This window comes from Rhopilema esculentum, chromosome 14 (genome assembly GCF_057945365.1).
Source record: "Rhopilema esculentum isolate cy_ngs chromosome 14, ASM5794536v1, whole genome shotgun sequence".
NCBI classification, from domain to species: domain Eukaryota; kingdom Metazoa; phylum Cnidaria; class Scyphozoa; order Rhizostomeae; family Rhizostomatidae; genus Rhopilema; species Rhopilema esculentum.
The window spans coordinates 1339118-1366490 of NC_142828.1; the positions used below are offsets into that span (position 1 = coordinate 1339118).

Sequence of the window (27373 nt, forward strand, 5' to 3'; positions counted from 1 at the left end):
GACACAAATGTCCGTTCCTAAACTCCAACAAAATAGCCTAGAATCTTCCTAGTTGATTTGCTTTGTTATTTGCTTCGGTCTGATTGGCTTTAAAACTGAACAACAGCTCCCTCTGAATATCAAAGCTACCATTTTGCTCGTGCCTCTCTCCTAATAGCCTCCTAAAGAAAAACAGATAAGCCACCAGCTACCCGACCAGCAACACCCAACAAATTAACAATAGCATTTCACGCCCAAAAGAATGACCGAATAATGTTCTGCAATGATCAAGGCTGTTTTCAAATCAGGTTCATAATCATTCAGGTGCTCCATTCAAGTCCAGTGGTCACCAGTGGCTTTGTGATCACGATTCAGGCTCGGCTGTCAAAAATCGCGCTCTAAAGTTTCTTTATCTTTTTCTAGCTCCTGTTTAACTCTGAATGATAATTGGATTTTAGGACTCTTTTATTTGTTCCTGCCTGCAGGATGCAGTTTTGAGTCACAGAATAAAAAAATAGTTTATTTACAAGGTTTAAAAGGTTTGTATTCACACTAATTTTGAGTTTGCTTTTAAGCAGTTCGCATCTTAAAATTTAGGCCCCATGTGGTGTTTTTTTAATGGGACATCCTTGCAATTTGTCCCAAATTCAATCTGTTTCTTTAAGAGCTTGATATTTTTCACAAAATTTACCAATTAATTGCAGATAAATTCTTTCTCCTTCATGCCATTCTAACTAAACCCGGCATTTTTGCGTCCACTATTGACATAAGTGGTATTTTCAAGCCTTAAGACTGTCAAATTTATTTGAGCTTTGCTCTGCGATGCACGTCATAAACATTGAAGTTCTTTGTAAGGCTTCTGGCATACCTGACTTCTAGCTTTGCTTTATTTTTTAAAGCTATCATTAAAATATAATTAAGAGTAAAGTTAGTTTGTGTGGTCATTGCAAATGCACCTTCTGTTTATCAAACGTTCAATGAGTTCTTTTTCAAATTCTTCAACAAATTCTTTTTCTCTTTTCAGATGACTTTAATACGTTTGGCTGTAGTCATTTTAGGTTTCTGCTTATTTACAGAATGTGTTTTAGGTGAGTTCGATTTCGACATTTTTGTATTCTAGAATCGGCCTTGTGCCCGTTCTTCATCACTGCCGGCAACTTCTAATAAAGAAACTGGTCTTATATAGATGATCTTTCGTTCCCTGCAAAACACTTTATTGATGAGCCTACTATCCATTGGGAAATCGAGGCTTTTTAATGAATTAGGATGAAGGATTCCAGGATAAAGAATCAGAATATAATATAAAAATTCTGTGTTCTTACTTTGCGATAAGATACTCTAATCAAAGATAATACCCTTATATCGACCGTTCTCATCCCCATTCCTTGCCCTTCTCTGAATAGGCCGCTTCTCTCTATGCGAGGTCTCCCGTTCTTCCTTTTGTCTTTCTTCTCCTTCACAGTGAATTAAGTTAATCCCGGAGCAGGGCTTTCCCTTCAAAATTAAGAAATTTTAGGCATCTTCATTTTCATGATTTTCATGAGAATTCACCCCTTCTCCTTTGCTGATTCGCTCCTACTCATTTCTAGAAGAATAATGAAAGCGCTAATAATTTTTCTGTTATCCGACTTTTCAAGTGTATTAGTAATGCTTTTTAATTCATTGAGTTTCATTTTTAATCTTCAAAAAGTTCTTAAAGGCACTTTTGTCATGCTTTTCTCGTTTGCCGTTAGGTGCGAAAAGGCCAAAGAATCTTTCAGTTGGCAATGCACCCCCCTACAATGTGATGAATGGCAACCCGAAAGTTCCAAAGAATGAGAAGTCCGCAACGGGGGGTGATGCTCCTAAAGAAGCTGCTGGAAAAATAGAGCTCATTGATCAACAACCAACCGGGCAAAGTAAGATGCATTTTGTGTATTTTGCATGATAAAAACTCTCGTTTCATGTTCATTGTTCATCGTTCTAAAATCAAGATGGAAATTGTTATCATACACACAAATTCCGATGAACTTGCATGACAATGATTTATGACCAAAGCTCCAATACCCGAGCCCGGTTTTTTTCTTGTTTCCAAGGAATAGTTTATACAATCAGTAGACCAAGACAAAATATAAAATGGAAAAATCGTTTCTAGATTTAATCTTATAATGCGAATTCGATTCAAATGCAGCAAGTTGCAATGTCAACAAGTGATCATACTTTGTGGGTTTTATATATCTTTGGTTTTTTGTTTATGAAAGATCAGTTTTCAACTAAGAATGCTTTAGAAGTTACGTTAAGCTTCCTCGATAACAACAGCAAGCAAATGTTCTTATTTTTGGACAACTTATGGCTCGGTGTTCTTATGTTCTTTCATACAATCAGTTATTTCGAAGACTACTAAATAACGGCTCCTCGTGACATTTCTTGTAGCTGTTGTTTTTATGATTATATCTGCCCCGCTTTGCTAACTGAGAGTAATTTTTCTAAAACACATTGTCTCTTCTCCATTTTCATCTGAAGCTGGCCATGTACTTACATTGCTCTTATTTTTTTGGCAAATAGAGCCTCGTGTTCTTATTAAGTGTGTTTTTATAAAAAAAAATGTTTTGCAGCTCGTGTTTTTCTAATGAATGAAGGACGGCTTATCTTTTTGCTTCATGTGCACCCATTCGTTATGAGCTGCCGTTCCAGCAAGATCCTCATGAATAACTAGCTCTCATTCATCGTCTTTGCAAATTTTCTGTCTCAAAGATCACTGAATTTTGCGTCTATAATTAATCGGTCGGCAATTTCTCCAAAGAGAATTCTGATTCATTTCAACGAAAAGACGGCGACACAATGCCTAAAAGAGATCTTCATTTGCAATGCGGAAACAGAGAACAACGGTTTTTATCTGTGGGAAGTACTGTCCACATCACCATCTGCAGAGCTTGCTTAAAAAGCCCGTCGAAAAATACGATAAAAACTTATGCTAGCATCAACTTTCTTGTGTTAATGGAAAATAATTCTTATTTAATTCAGTTTCATTTTTTAACATAAAGTTTAGGTTTATTATGCTCATATTTTTGGCATTCGTTATCCTAGAAAATGCCTGCCAATTTTTGAAGTCGCAGAGTTTCTTTGAAGATTTTCCTAGATTTCCTTTCAGAACTATAACATCTCTTTTCCTTCCAAACAGACACGACGGAAATTGGTGATCCTCCTAGATATCCTCTGAACGTAGAGTCAGCCGAAGCCCAGGCTCACGAAAGTATGCCATTTCTTTTAACCTCCCTTTCTTCTTAAAATCCTTTTAAAACGGCTTGTCCTAGCTGCATCATACTTGTATGATATCACCATTTTATACCAGCAATATTTTTATAGCTGTTTTAGATACAAGTAGAGCAATTCTTTTTTTTTACTTTTATCTTTGATAACGTTAGTACTAGTTTTAATATCATTATCGCGATGATATTTTATTCATCATTAATCAGAGTTTTCTTCTTGTATATGTCGATGATATTGTTTTTTTGTTGCATATTATATTTTTCCTGCATTTATATTGTGTCTGTGAGTATCACTAGATGGCATTGCTCTTTCACTTCCAGGTAGAATCACCGGTTGCCGGGACCATCCTGATGTCTTTAAAGTTTGTGCCAAGGCGAAGGAACCGTGTTTCTGCGCGGAGCACGAGTCTTACACTTACTCATACTGTAGGAGGTCATGCAAATTCTGTGATCCAAAAGTCAAATGTAAGACGTCTTCTGCTGTAATAACTTTACTTTTCCACAGGTTATTCGTCTATTCTATTCTTCGCTATTCCTCAACAGATTGTATGTTGGAGGTTTCAAGACAAGAGCATCACTCCTTCTGTGCCTTTGGCACCCCTTTTACTCATCTTTATTTCATTTTCAAGCATACCACAAATTCTGGCGATTGCGAGCTGCAAGTTCGTTCAACCCAAGCTGGATGATATCGAAAATTGAGTTTTACCGGGCTAGAGGCGTCAACCTAACGATGACAACAGACACAAGTTCAGCCTATGCAAGCTCCAACTATGATCCTGGGTTCAATGCTGCTAAAGCCTTCGATGATGACCCATCCACAATGTGGATGCCAAGTGGCTGGTCTGCCCATAGTGATAACGATGATTGGATTGGCTACGAGTTCCCAATACCCGTGCACATTGGTTCATTGAAGCTCATAGGAGCCGTGAAGTACCCGAAAGCCGCACCTGGCAAGGTCTATGTTGAAGCAGCTAACGAGAAATATGGCCCATTTGAAACGAAGTGGATGATAAGAAATCCAAACTTTGCTACTGAAAAAGTCTTCAGCTATATTGGTTAGTTTTGCTGAACTTCTTTCATGTTTGAATGAAATGATTTGAGAAAAGAGATTTGTAAGAATGCTTATAAATTGCAAGCAATTCAGAAATTTTATGTTAATATTCTGATTCAGCGACTTTGCAGATAGATAAAGGATAGGTAACAGATAAAAAGGAGAAGGAAAAACGGCACAAAACCTTGCTTCCATCTGTTTCCTTTCCCTTATAACTTCGTTTGATGTTTTGTTGACAAGGCGACAGTTTTTTGACCTTTTTCAATGTGTTTTTGCAGAATGCGATGTGCTGTGGAGAAGATATGAAACTGGTGAAAGCCCTATTTGCTTCCGACTCATAGCCAAGTACAAGACATGGATGGATGCACAGAAGGAATGTCAGCTAGAAGGTGGAGAGCTGGCAAGTGTGACGTCAGTCGAAGAACAAGAATTTATCATGAATGAAGTCAAGCTTTGTGGGTGGGTGTGTGTTAATACTTTGCGAAGTATGTAAATCGATGATCAAGAATCTGTAAAATATTCTTCGAATCGTGTAGTTAAGTTGTTTTGAAAGACTTTGCCTCTAAAAGCTTATTGATATGATGAAATATTCTAGTGAAAGGTTACTCCTTTGTGAAGGAAGAAGGTTAAATGTTAGTTTGTCAATGCATTAACGGGGTGTTATTTGTTAGAATAACCCCTGTGGAAGGGGGTCTGGCTTTAATACAAAATATGAATTTCTGTTAGCATTGAAATTATAAATTAAAGAATATCGGCCTTTTCTTTTTTTAGGAAGTTGAAAACCAAGTTTTTTAATAGATTAAATGTGATTGGGAAAGGGAATGCTACTGCAAAAAACTCTCCTTCAATCTATATCATTTGAATTTCCACCACCAAGCTTACAATGACCTTTTTTGCACTTGATTCTTTAAATTCTTGTCTATCGAATTTCTAGTCTTTAATGTTGCAAAAACTTGTGTCCACTTTTGTGATGAGCTGAGAGTAGAGATGCTCCTTTTGAAATAGCAACGTAGGCCTATGTGCTGTACTCAACCTGTTTACATTTATATCTATCACTACGTCTACTCGCCCTGTCTCTACAGCTTTACATGGCTAGGTCTAAATGACCGATCACAAGAAGGTTCCTTTGTCTGGACCGACGGCTCAAACAACAGTTACTCAAACTGGAAAGAAAATCAAGCATACGATGAAGTTCAGCGACATTACGAAGACTGCGTTGCCATGGACCCAGAAGGAAACTGGTACACATTCTCCTGTCAAGATAGGTTTTACTTCTTGTGCAAGAAGACATTAGGTATGCCATCATGCAGGAATTTTCGTATTGAGTGTCACCGGTGCCTTTTGTCTTCGTTTCAATTTATTTCTCTTTCCTTAACAAAAATTTAAATTTAAACCAAAGCAGTCGAATCAATAAATGATGTTTGCTCTTTCTTTCCTTATGAGTATTCCTTCTGATCAAAAGGTCTTTTTTTCCCTAAAACATAACAGCACACTTGTTATAATCTTTCTTCTCATGAACAATTGCAACAGCATGCAATGGTCGGGTTACCGGCTGCTAGACGTTGAGACCGTAAACTGGTCTGGAGAACCAGACTGTTTCTGTTTAAGTGGAATTTATGCTTTACGAAAAAATGTTTGCTGTCAGAACATGTCAACACAACCTTACTTTCTTCATCTGCGCAGATGTTGGTGGTAAAATATAACTAACATTTATACATGTGATACAAAAGCAACAATCTTTGTTATTTATAAGGTGTATGAAGAATATTTCTATACGTTTTCCTGCAGTTAGCTACAAAGAAAGAACACATCTCCTTTTTCAGAGAAATTACATGAATGTTTTTTTATTGCCGTTAGCTACAACTAGAATTGAAGTCAATTTTTTTGTTTTAGTCGATCCTGAAATGCCAATACCCGAGAAACCACCCGCGCCAGAGACGCCGCCAGTCGAATTCATCGCTCCAAACTTCACAATGCCAGGTAACTGCGCAAATATTTTATAAATCAGATTGTAACTTAGGCCATCTAAGAGAAAGTTCACTCGCAATGGAAGACATATTCCTTTATTGATATGAATCTAAAAAACTGCTTGTGGAAATCGATATGTAAAAGCATTTTTGTTGGAAGTAAATAAAAAGCTTAATTATTCGTAACTTTCTCCTTTGATACTAGTTTTGTTAACGGCCTCAAAACTGGTATTTTTCAATACTTTAATACTTAAATATTTTGGTCTTTTGATAATGAGCTTTTTTGAATCTTAGTTGTTGTCGGTGAAGCCCAAACAGAGGAAGAGGAGCAGACAACAGAAGATGTGTACAATGACATGTTGGCCTCGATTTCAATGTCGAGAATGAAGGAGCTGGGGTTGAAGCCCCCAGAATCCATTGCAAACTTAGAATCTTTACCGCCAAACCTTGGTGAGAAATTGAACAATCTCACGGAGCAAGCACTGAAACACATAAACAAGAAGAAGATTAACATGAATCTCAAGGGCACTGAAAAACTGATTGAGCCACCACCAGGACTAAAGAAACCACGATTGAAAGGAAAAGGTGGCAATGCTGAACCAGGAAAGATCACAGTTCTAAGGGTGCCATCGTCCCCTGGCCAAGAGTTAGTGGAAGAAGTACCTGGTGTAAAGCCCTTACAACTGCCGGGTGAAGAAAATGATAAGAGCAAAGAAAATAAGAATAAAGAAAATAAGAATAGTGGAAACAATGATAATAGCGGTGGACAGAAAGTGAAACCTCCACCCGCACAAGAGGGGGGTAAATCTGGAGAGCAAGAGCTGTCCGTTGGTGAATCAGGGGAAGAAGGACCTCCTGAGGGTCAAGAAGACGAAGAAGAGGAGGAGGAAGAGCCATTGCCTCTATCAAAGAATAAGAATTTAAAAAAGATTACTCCAAAGAAGTTGAAAAGTAAAAAGAAAGCAAAGAAGGCCAAAAAAGAAGCTAATATGAATCCAGGTTTACCCCAAATCAAAAAGCCAGATGTCAAAATACCTCAGCAGCCAGTGATGCCTTCGCCAGCTTCACCAAATTACTATGGCATCCCGGGATTCAAAAAACATAAGCTAGGAGGCAAAAAAGATAGGCCATTTAGCATCACCTTTGCTGGTAAAAAAATTACAAATGTTCAAACAAAAAATGCAATAAAACCCGCAGAAGAGAAAGAGGATGAGGAGAGTGCTGACGAAATTGTGGAAAAGGCAGCCGAAAAAAATCAAAGCACAGGTAGATTGAAACCGCTGTTTTTCTCTGTGTTTTTTAAATCGTTTTATGTATGATCTTTCTCGTGATTGGAAATTGCAAATATTACATTTTTGTTGGTGTTTTATGTCCTTTTTTGTTGGTGTTTTATTTTCATTACTTCTTTGTACAAGCTTCACATCACCTCATTGCTATATATGCATTTTTTCTTGGTATTGTACGAACCAAAGAAAGCATTTGTCTACCATTAAAAAATATTTATAGCACCGTACCACGATCGCATTCTTGGTAAAAGCAGGGAAAGCACGATATATAAATTTTAGATATGATCGCAGTAACCTATACACCAAATAGCGTGGACAGCTCTGCCTATATGGCATTAAAGACTTTCATGACACACCGGTAAACAGTAATTTTCAAATTTTTAGATATGTTGAGAATTATATTCAATTGAAACATATTTTTGTTCCAGCTTCTGAATCCGAGACTGAAACTGCTGAGGCAGAAGCTAAGGACAAAACAGAAGAAGAAGTAAATGCCGATGAATCGAGTGGTAACTCCGGATCTGGAATTGAAGGATTCGACCCGGATTTAGATGAAGAATTTCTAGACATGGCAGTTGATGATTTATTATAATTAATGTTTTGGGTAGATTCTGGTAATCATTCGTGAAGGGATGGCTAAATGTAATGAATGTTTCAGTCTTTATTCGCGAACCAATCAAGTTTGTTCATTTAGGGTCGAAATTGAGATTTTCAAAAGAATTTTGAGCTTAACAAAATAATCTATATAGAAAGATTTTCTTGTTTTGGATTTAATGCAATAAAAGACCAATTTGCTATTTTGATAGCCAACGAAGCCAATCCGAAAAACTGATCTCTGGTTCACAATACTTACATCCTTACTAATTCCCTAATGATAATTTTTGGTAGGTTTCTGGGACTTTCAATTGTGTAGCGAAACCTTACCTTACCGATTTGACAATAATTCCTCATGGAAGGAATCTTTTACTTTCAACTTTTGATATTTGTTCATTAGTACACTATTTTTGATGATCCAAATAACAGTTTTGATGATTAAAGTCGAATTTTATATTTATGCGTTTCAAATTGTGAATTATGAAATGTTTTATTTCATGTCGCTCTTCTGTTGTTTAACTGCGGGGCTGTGTTTGCCATCCATTCTCTTGGCATAGACTTGCCACGTTCTTGTTTATCAAGTATTTAGTCTTTTGAAAAACACTAAAAAGAGGCAGAAATCCTAGAGAATGAAGTCGAGATCAAACAACCTCTGGTTCAATGGCTTTATAGTCACCGTACGAGCAACTCCTGATGGGCCTTGACTCCTTGGAGCCCTAAAAGTGTTCCTAAAGGATCTATTAAAACACTTTTTTTTATTTAAATGAATGAGTCAAATAAGAAGAAATAGGTCTTTTGCAGAAAAAAAAAAGAGCAATTGTATATCTTTTTCAAAATAAATATCTGACTGTTCTAATATTTAAAAATTTGCTGCTAAAAGTATGTTATTCGGAAATATTTCGGTTTTTTGCTAATATTACAAATTTCAGAAGAAGTTTCGCTTCAGTTTTTAAATTCAATCCAGTTTTAGGCCTAGTGGTACTTTAGGCTTAAACTCTGTTATTATAGTTTTACAACCAAGGGACCAAAAAGCAATATTAACTTAACATAAAATTCTAGGAAATTATGCTATCTGATGTCTGATGCACGTTGTTAAAAGTGACTAGGGATTTCACACTTCTAGCTAGTGCGTATTAGCTTAAAGTTCAGATACATTTAATGGAGATAGACGACCTTTCAAGAAACAGAAGAAAGCAAGCCTCTCAAACAAGAAGCTTGAATATTCGCTGCAGACTATTCACTGTAGCTAAAATTATCAAAAAAATCTAATTTTCTCAACTGGTAGATGCGCATGATAGTTGACACCAGCATCTCGAATAGGGAAGCGAATCTTTTGACAACGTATCATCATCAATAAGATGGAAAACTTACCATCGTCAACATGGCCTAGGACTCATCAATATTAAATTCAGCCTGTCAAGTTGTTTTGAAAGATAAAGTCAGATAAAACTGACAAGTCAAGTAAGACAGCAACTGTTTGATGATGGGTCGTGCACCAATGACCTCATTAGGTAATTTTTTTATGACTCCCCTAGAAAAATTCATCGCCGTTATTTTTGCAACCCCTACTGACATTCAAAAACTTTACTAAATTTCTTCCCTTTATCTTTGACAACAATTAACTTGGTGCGGGATTATTACTGACATGTGATTTGCGTAGCTCGTTTGTCTACTGAACATGGAATAAGAATAATAACATATCGCTAAATCACATTTGCGGATCCACAATAAGGGAATCCCTACTTATAAATATCACCGTAGTCAAACGTGTTTAAACTTTATGAGTTTGATATTTTATGCCACCAGATTCGATGCTTAGCTTGTGCCTGAACCTGTTAGTCTAATTATCTTTGATCTTCTTTCTGAGAGAAGATCAACGAAACGTGCCCTCCTGTAAATTTATGATTGTTTATTTGAAGTACATTGATTCTAAAAAGTCAAAACGAGGTTGAACACATCACTTGTTTTCTGAGAATGGTGGAAAAATATAATTTTGGTGCATGAAAAACATTTTACAATCATGAGGGTAGATTTCAGAAGGTAAATGCAAGAGTCATTATATTTTAGAGCAGATGGTGTTGACGTGTATTAACTTTTTAAAGAGAATGCAGCGATTATAAAAACGTATTAATTGAATGTCATGATGAGCTTTGTTTATTTATCATAACTGGTCTTGAATTTATTGCCAGAGCACTACACATTTTCTTGGCGATCGCAGTTCATAGCTTTTTTGTAAGAGTATTAAAGATTAAAAAGGTGATATTTAATTAGACCTTTAATCACATGCTTCATTGCGGTATCAGCAAGCAAAGTTAACTGGAAGCGAAGCGATGAATGAATACTGAATAACAACATCTATTCTCAGCTATTTTTAGGGTTAGTAGTGTTAAATGTTAGTGTCAAGGGATTTTACGCTGCCAATATGCAAAAGCAGGCAGCAGGGGTGGCTGGCACAAGAAATATAGAAACTGTTTTAAGTCAGCCAAGCAGTGCCAGAAATTACAGGGGGCATGGAGGGCTCCCCCCCATTCGCGTTTTTGACAGGAAATTTGGTCTTTCAAACCCCAGATATATTTATTGAGTCTGTTTTCTTGTTGAAAAAGGAAAGTAGTGTAGACTTGGGGTATAGGTATATTGGTGGTTTTGATAGCCATGCAAAATGTAATTCAAAACTACAATCCCCAAGTCATTTCAAGCCAACCTCAAAAACAGCATCTAGATTGCCTAAAAATGGGCTGCTTCAACAATGGGTTTTATCAATGCAGCCCCAGCAACATTTCGGCTACTGCGTTATTAGAAATGGCTTTCTAATAGAAGGGCCATCAATAACATAGAAATAATAGATCATCCTGGATGTAATAGAGCTCTAAACAATACTTGATAACACTTCCTTCTGAAAATCTCCCAACAAATGACCCAGGCAATGAAACTAATATTTGTTTCTTCCCTGGAAAAATAAATGGGATGTCTCGTTAACACTTTAACAATCCTTATTAGAAAATAGAAGTCTTCAGGTAGGCCATCGTTTATAAGCGAAAAGTTGTTAGTGCGTCAAACTTTTACCAGTTGAAATTACAGAAAAGTACTTGAGAAACAATCCACTGCATAGAACAAGTTTTAATTATGGTAGTTATTTTTTGTGATTTTGTTTCATGAAGTAAGCGGCCAATATCCCATAATGTGTTTTTAGACCAAGGAGGCTAATAACGTGTGAGTAAAATACAATGGCTTTATTCATTGTTTTCTTTGACAAATACTTTACATTCACATAGTGAAAACAAAGGAAATAGCAATTTGCATTATTAGAAAGGCCATCCTTATAATGGAGATGAAAGTGAGGGCTTTTATGTTGACATTTTCAAAAGGAGATTGAAGGAGAAAGAATTTCAATATAATTCTTTTGACATGTGGAGCCTTGAGCATGAATCCAAATCAGGGTGTATGAAAATAAACAATGACGGCTACTACAAGCCTATAGCTTTGGAAAAAACTGTTATTAGCCCAATAACACTAATAGCGCTGTAAGCCACCACTGGTACACAGATAGGTGCACAGACGATAAATTGCGGGCTCGCAACAAAGTTTCCAGCCAGGTTTAACTGGACTTCTCAATAAATTTAGCTGAAAACATTCCTGGGCCTACAATATATCATTTTGATTGTAACATTTTAATGACTATAAATCTTTGAAAATTAAAAGATTAAAAGAAATATTTTTGTGTCATAATGATTTCATAAGTAATTGTGGTATAAATGCATGCGCAATGCTAGATAACGGAAACCAAGTGATCTCTGTATCTATGTCTTGTCCCATTACAAAATTTTTGAAAAAACTTGTCCATTCAAGCTCCAGACCAATTACATCATCTTTCACATCACCTTTCAAAAGTCACAAACACTGAACGTTTGGTACTGGATGTTTCTTAACATTATCACATTTTCAATTCTCAGAGTTTCTTTCAAGTTTCTCAAGAGTTAAATAACAATTTTTGCGTCATTAATCTGCCTCAATTTTTGCATCATTATGACTGGTCAATATTTGTCCAAAATGCCAAAATTGAAAATATTTTCACTGAAGTTTATTGTCCGAAATTTTATCCCCTAAAAATTATTTTGGTCAAAACAGAAGGATTCATATCAATAGAGACAGCATATCTTAATTGTCCCAGTGACAAAAATTGCAGGGTTTGGGGGAGAGATCCCCCAGCTTTTGCTTTCCTTCGTAATTTTGTTTCATTTGTTGGCAAATTTGCTACATCAATAAAAGATTGACAACATATTCACCAGTTTTTGTAAATAGAAAGACTAACATCTTATTAATAAAAACTAATTGGTAAACTTTTTTCTGTTTTAGACTCGACATTTATAGAAAGGTTCCTAAGGACCTAACACAACCAACATACACAGGAGCAATGGGTATGTGTATTTGATCATGAATAGCAAGTGGCACATTCATACTAAATCACAATTTGCATTTAATCTTGCAGATATATAGAGGAGTGAATGCCTTCTACCATTGACCTATGTTATGTATAATTGTTTTACTTACTTTTCATGCTGTCAGAGGCAGCAACTATGCTAATCTGGAAAATACTACTACTATAGCAAATAAAAGCATCTGAGCCATAGCAAGTTATTTGAGATGGCATATTTCTTCTTAGTTGCATGTTTTGTTCAACATGAGTTTAAGTAAGAATAAACTAGGTCTTTCTATTTGCTATGGTTTATCAGTGTTTGCCATCAAATTGATTACCTTATTTCATTATTATTTTCCCGCACTCTCTATTAATTATTTCATTATGTTTATCAAATTCTATACCAATTACTTTTTTCACTTGCAGTGTCTGTCTGCAGTATTTTGTTCATCATATTTCTCATGATGTCAGAGCTTTCAGGGTTTCTAAAAACTGAATTGTAAGTATTGACAAACTTCTAGGGAAACAGGAAGCTAAAAATGAATTGGTTTTGTTGGTAAAGTCCTTTAAACATGGCCTTGATTCTTAAAGACTAAACACCCAAAAAGCAACTATCGTCTGTGATGCAGGATAAAAAGTGACACAAAACAGGCAGAAGTACCCTGAAAATATACTGCACACCTCTTGAAGGACCACAATGAAAGTGTAAATCAAAAAAAAATGATAAAGCATAAAAATCATTTTGAAGCTTTTTTTAGCCTACTGTTCTTGGGTCTTAATTTACATTATCTTGATTATTATTTTTTCACGCCAAAATATCAGCAAAATTTCTACTTTTGGCACTTTTCACCAAAAATTACTTTGAATTTCTAGCCAATTGATTTTCCCTATATATGGCTTGATCATGATGTGCTCGTGGATGTGTTTAGCCTAGTTTTTTTGGGGTCTGGCCTGTTCACAGGATTTTTTTGGCTGCTCAGCCTGATCTTTGGGTGTTTAATTTCTTAGAAACAATACTCTAGTGGATTTTGAGATGAATGGCCTGAAGTTGAATGTGCATTGCGAATGGAGTTTTTTACATACAGGGTAACAGTACTCAAGAGTTAAATATTTTCAAAGTGTACACATTATGGAGCAGTGAAACAATGTCAGACTGTGAAACAATGTGAATCCTAGTTTTTGTGCTGCATCATTTGCCAGATTACCAAAGAGAAAGCTGGATAATGAGTTATAGAAAGTTTGAAATGGCTGTTGCCAATCTTAATAAGAGATTGTCAAGGACAAATAAGTGAAACAGTATAATAAACCTTCAAAAGTTAACATGATCGTATAATATATAATATCATTTTTCTTCCTATATGACATGTATTTTACTCATTTGACATTTAATTTTAAGCCTGTTGTCATTTTCTTTTAGAGTCAGTGAGCTGTTTGTTGATATGCCATCAACTGCAGAAAGAATGCCAGTTAGACTTAACATAACTTTACCAAAAATGAATTGTCAATGTAAGAAAATTTGCTGTCATTCACTTATAGCATGTAATTCTGCATACTTCCTGTCCCATCTTAGTTTTTGCTTAGTTTTTCACTTTTTTCTTTCTCTCTTGTTGTTTCTACCTCTTTAGGGAGAGTCTTCCCAGTCATCGGATTTGTTTGGTAGCCACCCACACACCTTTCAACATTTTCCTATTGATTTCTATTTTTTTAAATTTTCAACATATTTTCAGTGTAGTATATAACCATCTTTCATAGAGAGTAACTATTTCTGGAAAGTTCCTGTGCTTTAATTAAATTATTTTATTCAATCTCTAGTTGTTGGACTTGATATTCAAGATGAAATGGGAAGGTATTTTCAAAATTTTATCATTTTATTGCTTAGAATAAAATCATTAATTGTTGTTTTAATTCATTTCAAATTATATTCGCTGTTACAATTTGAGATAATTCTTGTGAAACAATGCCATTTTCAGGCATGAAGTTGGCTTTCATGAAAATACTCACAAAGTTGACCTTTCAGATGGAGGTAAGCAAGATAAATCTTACTAATGATGATTTTAGTATCACTCCAAAACCTATTTTTGCATATAGTTTTCCTTATCTGGATAAATTCGTTATATTAAAAGCTGGATGTATTTTTTTGGTTTTGCTGTTGGAAAGTAAATCAAAAAGGAGGTTGGTGTTATTGGTCTGCAAAAGTTAGTTTAAAGAAAATGATACTTGACAAAAATGCTTTGGGTATTCTAAAATTGTGTCATTTCTTACACTTAAAACCTCTAGATAAAAGTATAAGACATCTGGTTTTGAAAAGTAGTTTTTTAGTTGTTGGGTGCTCCTCATTAGCAGACAGTCATGAGATTTAGTCACCAGGAAACTTTCTTTCCTGCAGCAAGCAGTTTCCGATCATTCATTTGGATCAATCTGGTCTCCCTCCTTGTATTTTTCCTATTTCTTCCAACATAGTTACATTTATGAAATCGTAATAAGAATAAGGATATTTCTTAGCTTTTTTCGCTATTTCTGATATTAGCCCTTCTACTTCCACTTCTACGTATTTAATCAACAACTTCAATACTGAAGACCTCCAATACTGAAGACTCAAGCCCTTTCTTGACATACGAGCGAATCTGTAGACGCGCCAGTATGTTATACTCCCAGATAGACACCTTTTTCTAATACATATCTCGGCGGTTGCTTTTCCAGTAGCGCCCTGCTGCCTCTAAACCCACCGCCTAAAACTTCCGTTATCTTAATGATCTTGATTTGCCAAAAAAAGATAGCACGGTACAGCGCTGATCTTCCTTGTAATGCCGCCTACCACCTGGAACTTTTCTACTTGCTTCTTTGTTTCATGAGCCAATGGATTACGTCTTTCGACCGCTTTCTCAAAATCCCATTGATTCACATATAATCAGTCTGCCATCATTTCCTTATGACCTTGAAACTGTTAACTTTTCAATCAAGCTTTGCAAACCGAGTCTATTTCATTAGATTTTAATTTCCAGTAAACTCTTTTCTCTTTATAAGAACAATTTTATTAGAACACGAGCCTCGAATTGATCAAAAGTTAAGAACAAATTAAGAACAAGCTAAGGCTGAGCTGCTTTAAAATGGCAATAGTAAATAGCGTTTTATCTAAAAAATGAGGATTTGTAGCCATATGTGAGTGCTTTTTCGGTAAATATTCAAACCTGTCGGCAAATGAAGGTTGTCTCCGTCACTTTGTTGGCAAATGAGGCCTGAACACCATTTCTAGAGCGAAAAAGCCAGCAATCGCACTGCTTACACCTTTTTAATTTAAGAACAATTTGAGAACAATCCAATCTCAGTTTTTCCAAAAATTCGAGAACAGTCAGCCTGAACTTAAATTTACTGATTCATATAAAAGGAAGAGTGTGTACATAAAAACACTCTTTTGTCAAACAAAAGTTTAAATAGCAACAGAACATAATTGTTCTAAAGTTCCTTTGAAGCACATGATAATTTCCTATACATCGAAATTTGATAGCTACGATATTAACCAGAGTCCAGAAAACATTACGGTTCTTTGCCTATGTGCCACATGATTTTTACCTTGTAAAGGGTATATAAAGCATGGAAATTTTATCATTGTGTTTGAGCTTTTCTTTTTTCCTGACAAACCGTAAAGACCAAGCCATCGATGACTTTACTTAAATTCGCCTTCTAAGAAACTTTTATTCAAAAGATAGAAATAAAGTTTTTAGGAAGGCATTCAGGGCAGAATGTCATCCAGAGGAATGTTAATGGGTCTGCACTCTGATTTTAACACTGCGTGTTATTCTTGCAACCGAATATAAATAGTTTTTTCAAAATTCTATAGCAGGGAGTAACAGATATGGCTGATTAAGTTTATATCAGTTCAAAACCCTATTCAATCAAGGGAGATGTAAGGCCCCCACCCCTACACCCAATTATCTTGCTGTGTACTCAAATTTCCTCTTCACTCTTCTTCTTTCTCTGCAAAACGCTTTCGTAGATATTCGAGCCCTGAATGCATGTAATTAAAATAGCTGTTGTTCATCTTCGTGCAATCTTTTTTCTCTTACAGGTTGTCGATTTGAAGGGACATTTCATGTCAATCGGGTAAGTGAAAAATGTTTATTGTAAAATTTGTTTTTCCGAACCTATTTTAATCTTAGTCCCATTATCAAACATTGGATTATTTCATGTTTCTAGCTCCTAGTTTCACCATTTTTCATGTTTCGACGCCAATATCTGAACTGTTAGAAAATACTGTGTATGTGGAATGTTTATCAATTCTCTTGCGTTCAACGATATCCATATTCTGTCTCGTTCATTGTGAAGCCACGCTTCTTGTTACGCAAAAAGTCTCAATTAGTCTCGTCTCACAGGTTCCCTGCCTAACTCTTTTATGATTTTTCCCTTGTGAGTTTTGTAAGGTTTAGATGTTCGCGCTCTGAATATAGTCTAGCTCAAATTACGATGATTGATAGAATGGAAAGCTACTAAACAGATCGATATCCTGTAGGATGAATTTTTATTCCTGTTTCACTTAGCTTCAACTGTTCCCGTAGCCTTTCGAAGGGCAATTAGCTGCAGGGGCAAGCCTTTGTTTCTAGAAAATGGAGGGCAAATGGCCCCCCCCTAGGCTATTCCAAAAATGTTTAGGTACCGCAAAATTTGAAGATTTTCTGCTAACCTTTGTTCGTTATCCGATGTTTATACTCTGAAGAGTGTCGGACAAAAATACTTCATAAAAATTTATACCGCTATTTCGTGCCACCATCAAATAAGCTTTTCCACTTAGCTGATGTCATCCCTTTCATCGCATTGAAATCAATTTTTGTTTCTTTCAATACTTGACGTTTGATACTGGCACAAATACACGTCACATATAAATTGTCCTAAATTCCGAAGAATGGGAAAATGATGTTTCAACATGCTCATTTTAGGGGGAGGGGGTGGGTATGGTGGTGAAGATTCGGGTTGATATGAATGGTATCTATTTTTGCTTTTCTTTATACATTGGTCTAACGTTATTAATTTGTCAATATACAATGGCAAAATGATTTTGTAAAAATGCCCAGATTTTAGAAAATAGCATGGTTATAAGCATAATTGAAAGTAGCGATTTCCCTTCATGATCTAACATTGTTCCTTGTTGCAGGTTCCAGGAAATTTTCATGTCTCAACCCATGGCGCAGATCACCAGGTATAGCCTCAGAATTTGTTTATAAGAGGCCCTTCACATGAAAAATTTCAGGCCGGTTTGAAACCCGCGCCGGTATGAGTCCAATTCAGTATGTGGTCCAATCCTTTTGCATTTTCACACGATTGAAACTCGAAACTAGGGCAAATTGAAACTCGTGCCGCCCTTAGATTCGAATACATAGCACTCTGAATTTTCAAGCAGGCACGAAATATTCATTTGAACACGATTTTTCACATTTGGGTGAACTGAACTTGCAAAAATTTGTGCTAGAATCATGAAGTCTTCAGTTGACATTGTAAAGTTCGCTAGCCATTCCCCTGGTAACTTTACACCATCCCGCATATATGTCCATCATTTCTCTGTGCGTCCTGTGTTGCCTAGACATTGTTTTTACCCTATATTTCTTGAGAAACTTCCTGTGTTTCAGCACCTGATCCTTGAATTTGTGAAAACGCAGTATTCATAAGTTTGTTCCAGCCGATTTGAAATATCCATTTGAACGCGAAGGAAATTAGCACACCCGACAAAACTCAAGCCGGTTTGAAACTCACGTGAAGGGCCTCTAAAAATGGAACCCTCCCCCTCCCCTGTCATTTGATTGGTACGGTTCACCTCCATTCTGTAGTGAAGAATTTTTTACACCAAGGAGTTTAAAATTTGTGCCTGTAATACTCGCAGTCAATGTTTATTATAGAAGTTCCACACCTGAGAAAAGTGTTTCTTTCTTTGACCCAACCCCCTCTTTTCCACGTTCTTTATCATTAGCATACCTACCTATTATGATATTGTTTGAAACTGTTTATTTTTTAGACGGATAGTTTTTTTAGAATCGATTATTTGATTAGCAACTTTTGTTTTTGTATGATTGGTGCAGCCTACAAATTTTGACATGACGCATGTTGTAAATGGTTTGCAGTTTGGCGATGTCATACATGTGAGTAAACCCTGGCAAAAGAATTCTACAACTTGCTTGTTTTCCATAGATCTCTTTGAATACTATATGACACTTTCATAAATATCTGAAGTTACGCACAAAGAAGCTAATTTTGGAGTGCTGGTTGAGTTAACCCTTTTTAAGCTTATGCTAAACTTTCTTGATGATATGCAGAAAACCATTGCAATGAGATTGCATTTGTTATTGCTTGCGTCATTTCTATGGTCATAATTGATCACAAAATTATCACATGAGCTAAATTCAGAACCAGATGAGCTGATGGTTTGAAGTTAGTTAATTAAAAATGACACTGACAAAACCAAGCCTTACTTTGCTCTTGTTTAAACTCTACTAAAGATTCCCGCAATCCACAAAGTTGAGATTTCTGATGCACCAGTTTATCGGTTGGCCTGTCGATATTTGATGGGAATAACTTTATTAAATTAATTGGATCAAGTCACAATTGAAATATATTATCCTGTTAAGTACACCTCCTACTCATAAATTGTGCTTCCTTTTAGAAACTGAAACCGTTAGTCCAGAGAATTGCTAACCTTGCTTTCAACCTAAGAGTCATAGCTTTAAACCCCTTCATATCAATGACGTCAAGAAATGGGCATAAATCTCGCAACCAAAGCCAAATTTCATATTTTGATAGGAGAAAAGTCATTGCTTATGTGTCCTGATATCTAAGCCTATTTTGGATATATTTAATAGTATTTTTTACATGATTGCCTATTGTAAAAAGTTCTTTAAGGAGTTATTAACTTTATGTATATTTTGCTATGACGTCATTATTGAGCCACGTTTCGTCGAAGAAATAAGTATCGATCGCGAAAACCAGTGTAACTAGCTATAGCATTCCCTTATTTTTCAATTTCTTGCGTAATATTGGAGCACATGATATTAAAGAATTTGGTATTAACAATTTTAAACATACTACATCAAAAGATGCTTTGCATTCATACAGGGTACCTTTTTATATTTGAGTTATATTAGTTTTCTTTTGGTTGAAAGATTCTACTATGTTTTATTGCAAAATTTTTTATTTTTTATCTGAAATTATATTGATGCACTAAAATAGGTGTAAATATTTATTCGTCAGTAACCTTGATAAAATTTCGAAAAATACAACAAAAGGGGCACATTGGTTAATTGCTTTAGCTTTTGGGGAGCGAATTACTCTAATAAGAGAACATATCAAGGTTGGAAGCTGAAAACTAGAAATTACCTTGTTTTATGTAGGAAAATCAGCATTGAAAATGCTTGTCTACAGGAGAAGGAAATTCATGTGTAATTCTCTAAGACCGAAGATTACCACATATTTATTGAAACGTCTTGAATGAAGTGATGATGCATTGTCAACTAAATCTATTTTGCTGTTTGGTTACATGTGTTGGTGAAGAATTCCTCCTTTTCTCGCAGGATCAGCAAGTGCAAGGCGCTTTCAAAGCCTTAGCAAACCACAAACAACTTGAGTCGAACGGTTTGTGCGCTTAGATAGTTCATCGTTCTGTCCTATTTTCAGCATATTGTTTTGATGAGGGCATTTTGATGATAGCATCATACCAATATGATATTCATGTAAAATTCATAAAGGATTTTCTATTTGTAAGTGAAATTAAGCCTCGCCATCAAGTTGCTAGAGTTACAGTAAAACTTTTGTGATCTTTTTGATCCAAAAATATACATATTTACGTTATTGAACCACTAGAAATTTACAGAATAGAATATCGGAATGCTAGTACCTACAACCGAAGGCTGTTATATAATCCTTGCGTAATCTTTCATAGATAATTTCACTTCTGTACTTATGCAAGTCTTGTATGCACCAAGTTACATTCTCCCATCATTCTGTCTCTACACTTTTTTGCAATGAACCATTCCATATTAAACCCGCAGATCAGATTTGCTTGAAAAAATGCTTGAACCACTTAAAGTTGGCCTAAATAACATGCCCGTCAGCATTATTTTGAAACTAGATAAATGATACAGTAGACTCCGATCGAAGTCACATCAAGTGTTGGTTGAAATCTTGTGACGGAAAATGGAGTGTGACTGTAAACGGAGCGATTGAATAGTTTTGCATTTTGGGGTCTAAATTTGATGTGACTGTTAACAGTAGTGCGACTTTAAGCGGAGTCGACTGTATCAAATATGAGGCTTCGAATTGTAAACAGGCTCCGAAGAGACAAGAGAACATGGTACCATTAAAGTTTAATACACCAAAGGATAAGACCTTGCCGTATATTTTCAAAAGGCATAGTTTAATCATGATCATTGTCTGAAAGCACGTGATAATTGCGATGACGACTGTCCTTTTTTTCTTGCAGCATTGTCCTCGCATGATTATGTCCTGAGAATTGTGCCTACTATTTACGAAAGATTAGATGGCACAACCCAGAATTCTTTCCAATATACGTGGGCACACAAGGTAATATGCTCCATCTGGCTGAAAGGCCAATTTTTTTATCAAAGAAGCAACATTTATTAGCGCTCTTCAATTTTTTCGCAATATCAGTCGCGCGCTCCCTCTCACACACAGCCAAAAATTACGATTCCAGAAGTGACCTGAGTTTAAAACCTCAAAAAAAGAATCATAGCACTTTGTCCATTGACTGTTTTGATTTTCTAAAGGTTTCCAGTGCTTTAGCTTATTGTCCAGAGAAAGATAGAAAACACTTTTTGACTCCGCTATCACAGTTTTCTAGATAGATTTTTCAGCTTCTCATACTAAATATTTAATAAGAATTTTAAAAAAAGCTTTAATTTTTAATTTTTCTTTAAAGAAATCGTGTTTTTACGCAGTTTTTGAGACAGAAGACTCGTGTATCGTAAGGATTCTTGGCATTTCTGAAGATATATATTCCCTTTTTTGGCCCGTTCGCAAAGTGTTTATGCCTACTTAGAGACAAATAACACGTCTGTTGCTGCATTGGCAATTGGTGTGCACGCTTTTTTATATGAATGCTTTTTTTCTTTGCTGAGTTTCAATATTCTTACAGAATTGTATCTTTGCTTCTGTCTTTCTTCATCAAGGAAACGCTGTAGGGAACGAGCCATTCAGTCTTGTTAGGTGCCTCTCAAACTTTTGGCGTAAAGGCCATGCTGGTCCTATTTGCTCAAAAAATTCATATAGTCATATGCTCATAAAAATTAAAAAGTTGATGAAAATCGAGCCTGGAAATTATTCTTAATTAATTCTAAAGCTTTATATATTTTCGAGCATCAATATTCTTATACATTTATTCATTTATACATTTATACATTCTTATAAAAGTGTGTGCTTTTTGTTATCTCTTTTGATATTGTTGATTTTTAGGAGTATACATCATATGGACATGGTGGAATGGGTATTGTTCCTGGTAACATTTTTTATTATTTTCCTTTTTGATTCTTTAACTTCATATTTCCTTTTTTCTCCATTCCCTTTGAAGATTCCTTTAAAAGAATTAAAATGCGCACTATTTGTATAAAAAACGCATTATATAAAAAGGATTGCGTTCGTACTACCCAAAAGAGTTCCCTAATCTACGAGTTTACATGCCAGTGTGATTCTGGCTACGTATGACGTACAACCTAAAGTTTGGGAGGTAGAATAAGACAGGTTATTCCTTCGAACATAAGAAACAAACTTTTTCCCAAGATGAAAAATCCGCCCATTCAAAACTTTTTATGAAAAACAATTTACTAGGACTACCGGTTAGTTTGTTCGCTGGTTCAATTATGTTAAGAAACATTTCAAATTTTTCTGTGCTTTATGGAAGGAAACCATGCCGTAATCATTTCTATGACAATCCATTCTGTCATCAAACTAAATCATAGTTCTCCCTTTTTTACTATCAACTTTGCTGTGTACTCACTGGATATGATAAATTTGAAGTGAATTTGCAGAAGCGAATAAGACATTTTCAGTACTAAGTTTCTTTCAGTTTCCTTTAGAGAAAGATGTGTGCTGAGAAGTCCACAGTTTTATTTTTTTTCTTAAACCTAGAAGAAATTAAAGTGCCACGGAAAATTTTAAACTTTATGCTGTCGACTTTTCTTTTTCTCGTAATTCTGTCTCCATCGTTGATATTTATTTTGTAAACTAAAAGGAAAGCTCTCATCAATTTCTGGAAATTGAAAGAAGTTATATGTTTATACAAAATGTTTTCGTTGGTGATTGGTCGATGGATGTCCTGTCGATTTTACCTTATGCTCTGTAGCTCAACAACATTTTGCTCGTGCGCTTAATCAGACTGTTTTTCTCCAATAACGCAATAAATTTTTATTTTTAGCCATCTGGTTTCGATATGATCTCAGCGCAATTACAGTAAAATACGTCGAAAGACGGAAACCTCTGTACCACTTTATAACCACAGTAAGTTCTCTTTCCTTATTTTTCACGAAAATATTGTCAAGCATTCACAACTCCGTCGTCTGGCCAATCCGATAGTCAGCTGATTAATGGAATTGTCTAGTTTCCCTACTGCCCGACCTGATAGACATACATAAGCATGATTAATAGTCATAAATAATTATGATTAATTATTTCAAGTAAATGGTTAGGTTTAGGTTTAGGGTTAGATTTAGGTTTAGGTTTAGGGTTAAGGTTAGGTTTAGGGTAAACTCATCAGGTCGAGCAGTATGGAAACTAGACAGCTCCCTGATTAATTGCCTTGTAGCCTAATTGTTTAAAACCTCGACGCGAAGATGAGGCTAGCCCGCAACTCCTGTGCAAGGACATCCGCTCGAACGTTTTATCCGGTTGTTTCATAGCGAAATTGACGTCCGGTTGATGTAGCCTTATAATTTGAAACAAACATTCGATAAAGATTATATTTATTATGATTTTGATCAGAATTCAGTTTTTGGCTCAGAAAGGCTTTATTGTGAGAGTAGAATTCAAGATCAAATACTAGAATCGATAAATTATTGCAAGGGTTTTTTACTGACTAAAATCAGGGAGTTCGCCATTCATTCCACAAAAATATTTATCAGGGATTCCTTGTGAGACTGATTAAAACTCCAAAGCAGCCAGTTTAAAATGTAGGAGTTGGTAAGATTTCTTTCGGTTTCTTTCTGTGGCAGTCTAAGAATTCCTGAAGTCGATATGAATTAAAGTGTTTTTAAATAATTTACATGACTCTTCGTTATTTGCCATCTCAATCTTTTCCACTTTTCCATCCTTTTTTGCGCAGTTTTTTATTCACATTCATTTGCTGTGATAAATCTCAAACATCCAATTTTATGCGGCATGATTTGCAGGTGTATTCAAAGTTTCTGTTGTATTGAACTGTTAAGCGGCCTAGCGGTTCTAAAGACGGATCGTACTCATGACTATGTTTGACCACGCCTATCAACCAATTGTTGGTTGCTACCAGCGCAAGACTCATTCTTAATACTCCATCTGGAAACTGCAATGCCAACACCACGTGGACAAAATTTCGGATTTGCAGATGTTAAGCCATAGGTGTCTTGATGTCATAGCTTTTCTTAACAACATAGTCAAAAACCATCTTAAATCAAGATTAACAAATTAATCATTGGTTTTGAATGCGGGGGATAAGAAGTAGCGTATTTGTTGAGAATCAAGGAGTACATATTTCGATTGTACTATCTAATGACATAGGTTGCAATAAATAACGAGGTATCTACCTAGAGGTCGTGCAATGCTAATTGACCTAGCACAATTCCAGGACGTCATCAATTAAAGAGTTTCAGTGATATTTTAGGTTTTTGAAAATGTGATTATTTTGCTAAAGATGTAGATACCACTTGCTGACGAGACGAGAAGAGAAGCCTTGGTCGATGTCAGGGTCAGCTTGACAACTTGGTTCACGTAGATGCCGCATACTTTGTATCCGTCACGTTTGCGACTGTTCTTAGAAAAAAAGCCGATGCGACTAATAATGGTTCAATAAATCTGTTCTTCTCCGTAGAAATAATATTGCCCTTTGCGCAATTTTTTGGAATAAAAAAACAAGCAAATTTTCCTTGCTGTTCGGAGGTTTCCCTATCTACTTAGTTCTACCTTTTTAATGTGTTAGTTGAATATTAAATTGAATGCAGCAATCATAATATGCGGTCATGATTTTCCAATTATGATTTTGATTGTTTTTTTATTCGATTGGAAAGCTCATATGCATGATCCTTGTTTATATACCATATGTTAATGGAATGAGTTTAAATCGCTTTGAGACAGTTCCTATATAAACCCACGTCGTTAATTAACTGTGTATGTGTGGTTTTCCATATTTGATCACCAAGAAGCTGCCCATTTACAGATGTTCTATAAAGCACTGCTAAAAACCGACACTTTTGCATTGGGTCTGTGTGATTTCTTAGTTGGTGACTTGTTTTTTGCTATATTCGCCGGCAATTCTTTGCACAGATAGAAGCATGGGTTACACGTGGGTGCCATGCGTTTTGGTCTTTAGGCTTCGGCTTAGATCTTCGCCTTGCAACAGAATTATCTAAAATCTAGCATTTTTAAACAATGTCTTTGATATGCACTGTGCTTGATTTTTTATCTTTTGAGAATTTAACACTTCATGATACGCACTCGAGAAGCAACTTGGGGTTTTGATTTTGTGCTGAGCTCAATCTGGGGTTTTCAATATATTTCGTCCAAAGTTAATCAAATTATTCATCAATTGTTTGATAATCATTCTATGCTATTTTCAGCTAGCAAAACATGAGTTCAATGATGTTTGAACATTCATCAGAATTGAAAGTTTCTATTGAGTTTCAAAGTTTAATTTTTAGGTAGCAAAGCACCGAAGTAGAACATAAAATTAACACCAGTACTGTCATACCCAGTTAATAGCTTATTTTTTAATAGTCTTTTTAAAATTATTGTTTGTTAACAGAAATCACTTTCCTAAAAGAAATCATATTACCCAATTCTATTCTGAATTTTACAGAAAAAAGCGCATTATTTTCTTTCCTGTAACACGCAGGAACAGGTTTCTTTAAACATTTCTGAGACAACACTTCTCAGAAATTTCTGAATTTCTGAAATCACAGAGTTTCTGAATTGTCCTAGAAAGTGGGGTAATTTTTGCAGTTCCTGTCTTTTTTGAATTTTTGTTTGTAAGGCATACTTGCGTTTTCCTTTTGTACCTCAGAATAATTTATTGTTTATCTTCTTAGCTGTTAAAAGTAATAGCCCTTCCGTCTATCTTCAAATTTTCAAAAATCTTTATCAGCCTTCCGCAACTCATGTTTTTATCGAACTGCTCTTTTTTATGACGTCACGCCGGAGAGATTTGGAGTTCGGTTCTTCTTTGCGCTTTATCGCGAAGTTCTTTATCAGTCTGTCTGACCCAGCTACTAGAAATAACGGATGGTAAAAGCGCGAAAAACCTAAGCGAAGCAGATGCCGCACTGATATTCCCCACGTGTTTTCAGTGCTCATTTTAATTTTTTGCACACCCAGCTTTGATTTTTGTGGCCCAAAAGTCTCTTTCTATTTTCACAGCTTAGATGTATGTAAATTTCAAGAAACTATGAATGCTTCACTGTACTAAGTGAAGCGAGTTTCACTTTAAAATCTTAAAACATGCAAAAGATTTTACCAGTCCTTATTGACAAAATTGTTTTCTTTGGTTGTTTCTAACATTCTTATGAAAATTTAAATCTTCTGACATCACCGGGTTGGAAATGTAGTTTCAATGGCACTTAACCAGAGCAGCATTAGAAATCTGCGGCAATTTTCTCAAGTTTTTGTACAGTATCAGAATAAATATTTCTTCTTATCCCGTAGGTGTGTGCCATTGTCGGTGGGACATTTACTGTCGCTGGAATAATAGACTCGATGATTTATACGGCAAATGAGATATTCAGAAAAGCAGAAATTGGTAAACTAAGTTGATGCAAGCAAATATCAAGAAATGGGCTGAGGTATCTAGTTGGACCAGCTATCTCTCTATGTCTACCATGAGGCAGAAAATCTGCCCTCTGCAAGTCTGCCATAAATGTATTTATTTTAAGTGACTCTCAAAAAAGGTTTCCTGCCATATAGCTTTGTGTTTCATTATAGTTGATCTTAGAATTGCATAAAACTGTGAATATGATTACAGAATATCCGAATTAGTCCTCCCTTGGCCTCGCCGAGTTTTCCTTGCTGCCTGCCCTGCTTTATTCTTCTATCTGCGCATTTCAAACTTTCGTTGTTGAGGTACAAGGTCTGTGACTGGAGGTAGCATTTTTGGCCCAGGTGGGCTGGGGATGGCCTAAGTGATAATATTCTCATTGTGGTATTCAGGGGACACCTTATACTTAAAATGAGAGGGTGTGCAATGTTTTATCTGTGGCCATAAACTAGCCACTAGCAAAATCTGGCTGGAAAGCCTGAAAAATCTGAGGTTCCAGTTTGCTTTTTTGTGCATCTTTGTCACCACGTGAAATCTCTCTCTAAACGAACCTTCATTCTCGCAAACCTCTGCGCAGCTTATAAATGTTGAAGAAGGTCTCGAGGTCAGAGGATTTCTTCTCTGTCAACATGTGGCGATTTGCCATCTGCTTTGGGAATTATATTCTGTAAAACTATATTATGTTTGCTAAACCAGGATCCCTATCCTGAACCTAGGATTCGTCTCGCACAGTTTTTTCTTAAATCTTCGTCGAACAGAGTCAGATCTGACGTAAGGGAAATTTTCTTTAACTATTGTCACTTAAATTAGCAATTATTTTTAGAAGTTCCAAATTGTTTTGTACAGGATT

General features: G+C 35.7%; 2 protein-coding genes across 2 annotated transcripts; both read left to right on the forward strand.

Moving 5' to 3' along the window:
• Window positions 1-343: 343 nt before the first annotated feature.
• Window positions 344-8603, forward strand: LOC135695894 (uncharacterized). Its single transcript, XM_065215105.2, has 11 exons — window positions 344-518; window positions 1004-1067; window positions 1713-1877; window positions 3140-3211; window positions 3549-3692; window positions 3857-4282; window positions 4557-4737; window positions 5361-5572; window positions 6172-6258; window positions 6540-7511; window positions 7960-8603. The coding sequence occupies exons 2-11, from the start codon at window positions 1004-1006 to the stop codon at window positions 8121-8123; spliced, it is 2487 nt and encodes an 828-aa protein (XP_065071177.2). The 5' UTR covers window positions 344-518; the 3' UTR covers window positions 8124-8603.
• Window positions 8604-10038: 1435 nt separating this feature from the next.
• LOC135695896 (endoplasmic reticulum-Golgi intermediate compartment protein 1) lies at window positions 10039-26743 on the forward strand. The gene is made up of 14 exons (XM_065215107.2): window positions 10039-10165; window positions 12479-12540; window positions 12966-13038; window positions 13957-14045; window positions 14352-14385; window positions 14510-14562; window positions 16606-16640; window positions 17686-17730; window positions 18605-18664; window positions 20090-20150; window positions 20998-21098; window positions 21987-22029; window positions 22945-23027; window positions 26415-26743. The coding sequence occupies exons 1-14, from the start codon at window positions 10146-10148 to the stop codon at window positions 26520-26522; spliced, it is 867 nt and encodes a 288-aa protein (XP_065071179.1). The 5' UTR covers window positions 10039-10145; the 3' UTR covers window positions 26523-26743.
• Window positions 26744-27373: the final 630 nt, after the last annotated feature.

Excerpts from the sequence above, each read along its gene's own strand:
- LOC135695894 (XM_065215105.2), top strand. The coding sequence starts at position 1,004 with ATGACTTTAATACGTTTGGCTGTAGTCATTTTAGGTTTCTGCTTATTT. Across the intron at positions 1,878-3,139 it reads TCAACAACCAACCGGGCAAA|ACACGACGGAAATTGGTGAT; the intron begins GTAAGATGCATT and ends CCTTCCAAACAG. Across the intron at positions 6,259-6,539 it reads TCCAAACTTCACAATGCCAG|TTGTTGTCGGTGAAGCCCAA; the intron begins GTAACTGCGCAA and ends TTTGAATCTTAG.
- LOC135695896 (XM_065215107.2), top strand. The coding sequence starts at position 10,146 with ATGAGGGTAGATTTCAGAAG. Across the intron at positions 14,563-16,605 it reads AGTTGACCTTTCAGATGGAG|GTTGTCGATTTGAAGGGACA; the intron begins GTAAGCAAGATA and ends TTTCTCTTACAG. Across the intron at positions 16,641-17,685 it reads GGACATTTCATGTCAATCGG|GTTCCAGGAAATTTTCATGT; the intron begins GTAAGTGAAAAA and ends TCCTTGTTGCAG.